Genomic DNA, 8079 nt, shown 5'->3' with positions numbered 1-8079 from the left:
TTCGATTAATATATTAATATTCGAATTATATAAGCGAAAGATGCCTTCCATCAAATAGCTTGATTAGCTAATACCGAAAAGAGCCTTAATCCTAAAGCCCTTAGATAATTATATATAGTATGTATAACCAGTATAGCTGATTACAGATTAGTGATTTGGTGGAGAGATCAAATTCATTTCAAGAATATAATGTAATCGCTTCAAAACCTAGTTTTTCGAAAGATATTAGGAATCTTTAAAATAGTCCCAATCCTTTTAATGGAAATAGAAACAGGCCTAAAGCCCCAAAAATTCGATTAGATTTAAATATTAGACAATATATATTTTGTCTAGCTAAACTCTCACCAAATTATCCAATTAATATCGAAAAAGAAATATCAGCTCAATATCAAACCGATTTAAAAGTAATCCTTATTCCTCAAAAAAACAATATAAATCAATCTAACTTAATAGAATTAAAGAATTAATAAATCAGAATCTCAATCCTATTTCACTTAAAAAGATTATTCACTTCAACTTCCCCTTATAAAAAAGGAAATTCCCTTTAAAATTAATATTAGTAATTCATCAAAAGAAGATACTGCTATTCTTCATAATATCGTTTTCAATTATAGAGATAAGGATACTACTTACATTTATACTAATACCTTTTCTATTAAAAAAGGAATAGGTATAAATATAGATATAATTGTAATACAATCAAACAATCAAATTTTATATCAATAATAATTGAATATTGATAGTAATCAACTAATATATAATAAAGAGCTTTACAGAATTATTAAAGCTATTGAATATACTAGTACAATTGTCTATATTAGCAACAAATTCAAGATATATTCAGATAACCAAGCTAATCTATATTACTTAAAAACATTATCAGACCATTCTGGATAGGCCTATCAGATTCGAACAATCAAAGCAGCAGAAATCATCAAAGCAAAAAGAACTGAAGTATTTCTAAATTGGATTCCAGGATATACTTTAGTAAAAGGAAATAAGCTAGCAGATAAATTAGCAAAGAAAGCAACCATAATATATTCTATCTCAAACGAAACAAGTTTTGGACTTCTAGGTATGATAATCAAAGAATATGATTCAGATTAATAACTTTCTATTCTCAATTAATACAAACTCAGATCAAATTAATCCCCTTTAACCTATTTAAAGCTATTTCTATAGAAAATAGAATCGAAAATCAAGCTATTAAGTGAAACCAAGTGAAACACTATTAATACATATTTTTAACTCAAATTAGATTATGGATATATCAAATCTTATTTATATCGATTCAAACTCTTTAATAATAAATGTATATATGATAATATTAAGGCTTTATAACACTTCCTTATTAATTATCCTATATATAAAGTAGAGAGAAAAGAAATATTCAAGAATATATTATTATCTAAGATTATTATATAATTCCTACTCTATACAAAAGTAGATATTGAATTAGCCATTAAATTTATCAATATCATTAAAATCGCTATAAGAGTATAATACCTAGCCAGAGCTTTTATACAAAACAAAATAAAGGAAGAAATAGTAATAGAAAAGAAAAGAGAAAAAAAGAATAAAGAAGAAGTAATTAGAGAAATAAGAGAGAGCTTTGATTTCCTTATAATTCTTAATTTTCACAATTTTCTTATTATATACAATATGTATAATAAACGGGCACTGTTCCCTAGTATTTATTTTTACTTCCCTAAATCATATATATCTATTTTTGTAGAATAAAAAGTTATCCGCTAGAGTCTTTAGAGGTCTAGCTGTCCTATATAGTCTTAGACTAAAGATAGACATAAATGAAATCAATCAATCAATCAATTCTTACTTCATGAGGCTCTACATGACTAAATATCAATTCTAATGTATCAAAACTAGATTTCGAATGTAATTATGTCTTTTCATCTGATGATACTGTAGCCAGGGTGAGGCAAATTTTGAATTGCACTCGATAAATCTTGATGAATTAAATCGCCCCTGAGGTGAATTATATAGGACTTGATGAGCACAAAATTACATTATCTCCAAATTACCCATGTACCTGCTATATTGAATCTCAAACGTCCCGCCTGAAAGAGATCAATGACTAATAAATATGTGATAGCTCCCGATCAAGCTCAAGGTTCTTTGTCATTTTACCGTGCTGAGTTCTTCGTTCAAAAGACTTTCTGACATCGATAACACAAAATGATAGACTCCGGTACTATTTTCTGGCAATTCCGAGCTTCTTCGACTATGGAGACCGACATGCTCAGCTTGGTCTAGAACAACTCTCGTCGCCGGTAAAGCATGTAAATGAGATTGGGATGAGATAGAGTTTCTAAAAGTATGGCCAGAACTCACAACTAGTATTCACTAATTTTGATACTTCAATAACATATTAGTCAATACACCTGGAATGAGCTGCGGATTCAAAGATCCCTACTTACTACCAGGTAATCACTGCCATTAAGATCGCGATAATGTATACCAGAGACACAAACTGATCCATTATCTGGACATACACGGTATCATCTTCCCCCGTCAACACCACTCCACCAGTCAATGCCCCGATGTAATGTTCATCTTTAATCTTCAGTATCTTCTCTAGTCGAGAAACTTTCCATCTATAAAATGCGAGGACGATGATTATTGTGAAAACTGCGGTAAAAGACACAACTCTGAAAAAATGTATCTCATTGTCTTTTCGATGTATGGCTTCAATATCTGGTGTGTAGAAGTAGGTGCGCTTCTTATTTCCAGCGTCGCATTTTTCGTCGAAAGCTGGCTTATCTTTTCTGAGTTTAAAGCCCGCCATTTATCATGAAATAGTGAAGTAAAGTCGGAGAATTTATTATGTGTAAATTTCTCATGTCTTTCTTATGTTGTATTTATAGTTTGTATGTGGTGGTGCCCTACAGCTACCTAATCAATTTATATACGACAGCTTCTAAAGCATGGTCTGTGCGGATGAGCCCTAAAAGCTTATTAGATACATAGCCCATTCGCTCGTAGCTGCTCCTATGTTTCAATACAGCAGATATGATACGGCAATGATAGCAAGATTCAAATCGATTACGGCTAAGCGCGGGTTAATACACTGATTGTATCTTGATGTACTTATCTATACATGGGTGTTTTCTTCATGTCAATAAAAATTAGTCACCTAAGCTAATCCACCCTCTTAAACTGTTGTTGATTTTGTCAGAACGTTCAATATCTTCAAAATACTCTCATTCATTAGTTTCAATACTTTTTCAGAATTTTTGAACATAACATCTCAGTAGACGAAAGCTATCATCTCAAGCAAAAATTACCTGCGACATGCCTTCCAATGTTTACAACAATCGAGAATCCTGTCCGACGAAGGTACGTATCAACATGGTAAAAAGACTTCCATTTGCATAGAATACTAATGAATTTGTAGGACTATGATACAATGACCCAAAGCGAAGCTATCGATGCGATCAAAACACGAACAAAGTCCCTCGAGCGTCTTATGGTACACAAGAACCCGTCTCTCAGGCAGAAAGCCGAAGAATTGGCATTGAAGACGAAAATGATGAACCTCAAAAGGTCAAATCCCGCTCTAAAAATTGTCCAAAATCAAGAAATACTCAACTTGAGCTGGAACTGGTAATGCTCAAGCATCGTCAGATCATTTCTGTGGTCAATAAAGATTTGAACAATCTCTTCCGTTATACTTTAGACGCGAGGTTAAAGATTCTCCACGAGCATCGTCAGGAGTTTCAGGTGGATATCAAGACTGTTGAGGAATACTTATTTCTCTTAAGAAAACTGCAGCCTGCGAACGACAAAGACTGGGCACGAAAGATTAGGTAGGTTGAAATGTACCCCTTCATAAGTCTACGTCGTTAGTAGAGTCAAGCGCTGACTTTCACAACCTAGCATCGCCTCAGAGATAATGACTGAATCTACTGTCATGCGCAGCAATATCGAGGCCCGCATCCAAGAGGTAGAAAATTTCCTATCCGAGATGGCAAGTGAGAAAGTAAGCTTAAAGAGAAGAAAAGAAATGGTGCTAGATCTCGGAATACGCCATGGAATCTATGGGACCACACTTGTAAGTCATTGAGTTCTATTCCGCTAGTTTATGTGGTATAAATCGATTCTCAAGAGTTCTACTGACAATTTCTTCAACTATAGACTCTCCGCGACCATGATAAATTTCCCCAGGATAGATACAGGAAACTGATTGACGTAGACTCATTAGAGAAGCAAGTTCGTGGGGCCGAGGTGGTTTTCAAGAAGTTAGGACTGTAGTGAAATTTAAAGATGTAAGGGCTTCCATAAGTCTTTGACTTGAATACCGCGTGGCAAAGATGTATACTTGGGGCCCTGTTGCCATAAAAAAATAATTGTATTTACTTGCTCCTCATGTTTACGAGGAGTTTCTAAGGCAAATGGACATAACAAATTTCGAAGGAAACTTTTTCTTAGAAATATAACTCTTTCGCAATCGATTTAGATCATAGTTATTAACCAAATTGATTACAATTGCCCCCAAATGATTCTGACCAGTAATTATTATAATATTATTGTTAATATTCCAAATACAAAATGTACACAAAAATTAGCATAAAATTTTTATTTCAAATTATTAAAATAAGAATAAAATCCTCAACATAAATTATCTCAATAATCCATCATATTTGGGGATACAGCTATAATAGAGACTTCTTCTAAAGCTTTTATTATACCAAATATTTATCCTATTGTTGTTTTAAATACCCCAATACCTTTAAGCCCTTTCTCATCTTCTGAAAACCCTTAATTCGAAATCTCTAGTCCTATTCTATTAATCAATTAGCCAATCAGTTTTGGAAAAAAAGTTAAAGAATTCAATCTACTTAATAACCTCTTTATTACTCAAGATATAACTAATACTATCTATATATTTAATCAGAATAAGAAATAATGCTTTATCATACCTTTTAGTAATTAAAATAAATAATCTAGAATACAAAATAAGGCAATTATATTAAAAGAAGCGATTTTAAAAGCAAGAGATCTTATAATACTAGTCTCAACTTTTTTTCAATTATATAATAAGCAATCGAAGTTATTAGATCTTTTAAAGATCTTTAGAGAATATATCGAAAAAGGAAAGCTTATTATAGCCTTTAATATTATTACATCCCAAATCACTCACCTCGAATCAGTTATACAGAAAATCGAATCCCAAGCTAAAATACTAATCAAAAATCCAATCCTAATTATTATAATACCAACTAAATCAACTTTTATAACTATAGCAAAAGAAGGAGAATGGAATCTAATCAATAAAGGAAAAGCTATTAAGCCTATTTCAATAAACAAAAAGATTAAAATCACTTAAAAACACCTAATCCTAATCAAACCAGAAATCCCAAATTTTACTTTCTTCTCTTTCTTAACTATTTAAAACAAAATAAACGAAGTCTTTCAAAAGAATAGAATTAAAAAGTTAGTTATTATAGTAGCTATTTTATCCTTTAATAATAATATTATTATTATAGTAAATAATCCCTTTATATTACAATTCCTTTTAAAAAAGAAAACTATTTAGAATTGTCAGAAATAGACAGTAAGTTATGCATAAGGAGTAATATATTGAAATATATATATCAGATCTATATATCCAGAAAGTCCGAAGAAGGAGTTTTATAATGGTGTATATGTGTTACATATATACTATATATATAATTTCCAATATCCCCTTATAATAAGAATCTATTATCTAAATTATATAAACTCTTTATATATATATATTTGTAAAAAGCTTTATTAACTTCTGCGATAATATCAACATTCCAAAGTTGTCTGTGGTGTCTACATTTCTAGTGGAGTTTGATAGCTTTACGATTTAATATTATATTGTAGTATAAGAGTACTCTTATCTAAATCCTATTTTTTTACCTATATCAGATCGGATTTAATCTATTTAGTAATTCGAGTATTAATCTGTTTTTGTAAAATCCTCTTTGTATGTATATCAACGGATTGCTTTGGATTTATTATCTTCGGATTATAGGGTTATCTTTTTAATATAATAAATGACTCAAATCCAATTTCATGTAAATAGATCTTTAGTTTATTTGTTATTCTATATGGTTTTCTTAAAATAATCAATTTGATTAATTTGGTTAATTTATAATAAATTAATCAATTCAATTAATTTGGACAATTTTTGATAAATTCAACAAATCTGATGAATATAGTGAATTTGATGAACCTAATGAAATTGTGTGAAATAGGTGTATTAATGATTTTTATCAATTTAATCAATTTGGTCAATTTAGTTAATTTAGTTAATTTGGTTAATTAATTAATTTGATCAATTTGAATTAAATCAATCAAATCGATTAAGATAACTGATTTGATCAAATACAACTATTGATTTTTTTTAACACATTTGTGTTTAATATTCTAGATCTAATTTTAAACCTTTTCTATGAGTTATAAAGTCAGGGTATATAAGCTGTTTTGTAAGAATATCAATTATCTATTCAATTCCTAGAATCCATATGATATATAGTCTTTTGGTGTTAATTATATCTTTCGAATATAGTATTATCGAATATCGATATGCTTTGTTTTATTATGGAATTTATTTTCTTGTATTTAATCAACTCTATTAGTGTTGTTATAGTATAAAGTTGGGATAAAGGGTTTTTTCTCAGAACGTTTTTCTAAGTTTTTTACTAGCTTTTTTATTCAAGCTAATTCTTTTGCATCCTCGTTTATTATTATAATTTCAGCTTTTATTGTATAAAAAAAACATCGATTTCTATTTTATTGAAGATTATATTATAGTTTTTTTATATTTGATGAGAGTTATTCTTTGAATAGATTTTCTGTTAGCTACAAATCTTCAAATTGAATCTATATAAGCTTGATATTTATATATAAGTATGTTTAATTGATTTGAATAGATTGTGCTTATTGAGTATATGTTAGTAAGATATTAAAACAAGTATTTTGCAAGTATTAAATGATTTTTCTCTAGTGTATGTATAATATGACATTCCTTTTAACTGGCTACAGCACAGTGGAATGCGGTACCCCACAAGGCTCACCCCTTTCGCCAGTCCTGTACATGCTTTATTTCGCAGAGCTACTCCAGCAAGACCCTAAACTCCGATTCGGGTATACAGACGATATCTGTTTATACCGATTATCGGCAAGCGTTCAACAAAACATCACAATGCTAGCAAAGATATAAAAAACATATTCTATTGAAAAGCTAGAAACAAAATAATCTTCGCATTCGAAAAGATGAAGATGATTTATATAATATAATACAAGCATTTCATCAATCTAATATACGAAATAAACCGTAATTGCATTATCTCTCCAATCATATTAGAATCAGCTCTATAATGGCTAGGTGTATAGTTTGATCGCAAGTTTATATTTAAATAGTATATTGAAATGCGAACAGTTAAAGGCTGGAAATTGGTTTTATTATATTCAAGGGCTAGTCTGGATCACAAATGGACCTCTAGCAGTATCCTTATGGAAAGTAGTGATCATTTACTTATACCTAGTTTTATTTTATAGGGTAGAGGTATGATATACAGGATAAATAAAAACCACTGGATAGCATCAAAATGGGATATTAATAATAATAAATACTCGATTAGGAAAAGCAATTCTAGTTATCAATAAGGTTCTATGAATAATAATTAGAGAAATCCTTCCAGTTTGGCGAACAATCTCAAATACAGTGATAATAAGGGACAATGCTTTTTCACTAATAAAAGTAATATTAAAACAAATAAATGAAGAGCAGCTCTCTATGCTCAAACTATTGATCCAAAACATTCTCTTTATTATCAAGGGATAAGAGCTACCTACTCCTCTAGCAATAGAAAAGGCCAATTACAGCTAGCTAGAATAAAGGTTTAGATGATTAGCTAATGCCTTCCTCGAATCAAGGAGATAATTTTAGTAGGGCCCTATTATATATCAGAATGTTGAATGGATTCTATTAGAGGTTTTATAAAAAAAATAATAGCAAAGTAGTTTTAGGAATGGTGGAATAAGTATATATATGATTAGATCACTATATTCTCTAATGGATCGGAA

The 8079-nt window shown here is 30.0% G+C and overlaps 2 protein-coding genes across 2 annotated transcripts; one reads left to right on the top strand and one right to left on the bottom strand.

Moving 5' to 3' along the window:
• Positions 1 to 2139: 2139 nt before the first annotated feature.
• EAF02_010917 (uncharacterized protein) lies at positions 2140 to 2806 on the bottom strand (the record flags this gene model as incomplete). Its single annotated transcript, XM_038906965.1, has 2 exons — positions 2140 to 2329; positions 2514 to 2806. The coding sequence occupies 2 exons, from the start codon at positions 2804 to 2806 to the stop codon at positions 2140 to 2142; spliced, it is 483 nt and encodes a 160-aa protein (XP_038753255.1).
• Positions 2807 to 3312: 506 nt separating this feature from the next.
• On the top strand, positions 3313 to 4272 carry EAF02_010916 (uncharacterized protein; the record flags this gene model as incomplete). Its single annotated transcript, XM_038906964.1, has 5 exons — positions 3313 to 3357; positions 3416 to 3624; positions 3705 to 3827; positions 3898 to 4072; positions 4156 to 4272. The coding sequence occupies 5 exons, from the start codon at positions 3313 to 3315 to the stop codon at positions 4270 to 4272; spliced, it is 669 nt and encodes a 222-aa protein (XP_038753254.1).
• Positions 4273 to 8079: the final 3807 nt, after the last annotated feature.

Source organism: Botrytis sinoallii, assembly GCF_014898435.1.
Source record: "Botrytis sinoallii strain Bc 23 chromosome Unknown BSIN_028, whole genome shotgun sequence".
Taxonomy (NCBI): domain Eukaryota; kingdom Fungi; phylum Ascomycota; class Leotiomycetes; order Helotiales; family Sclerotiniaceae; genus Botrytis; species Botrytis sinoallii.
This window is presented reverse-complemented; position numbering and strand designations above follow the sequence as displayed.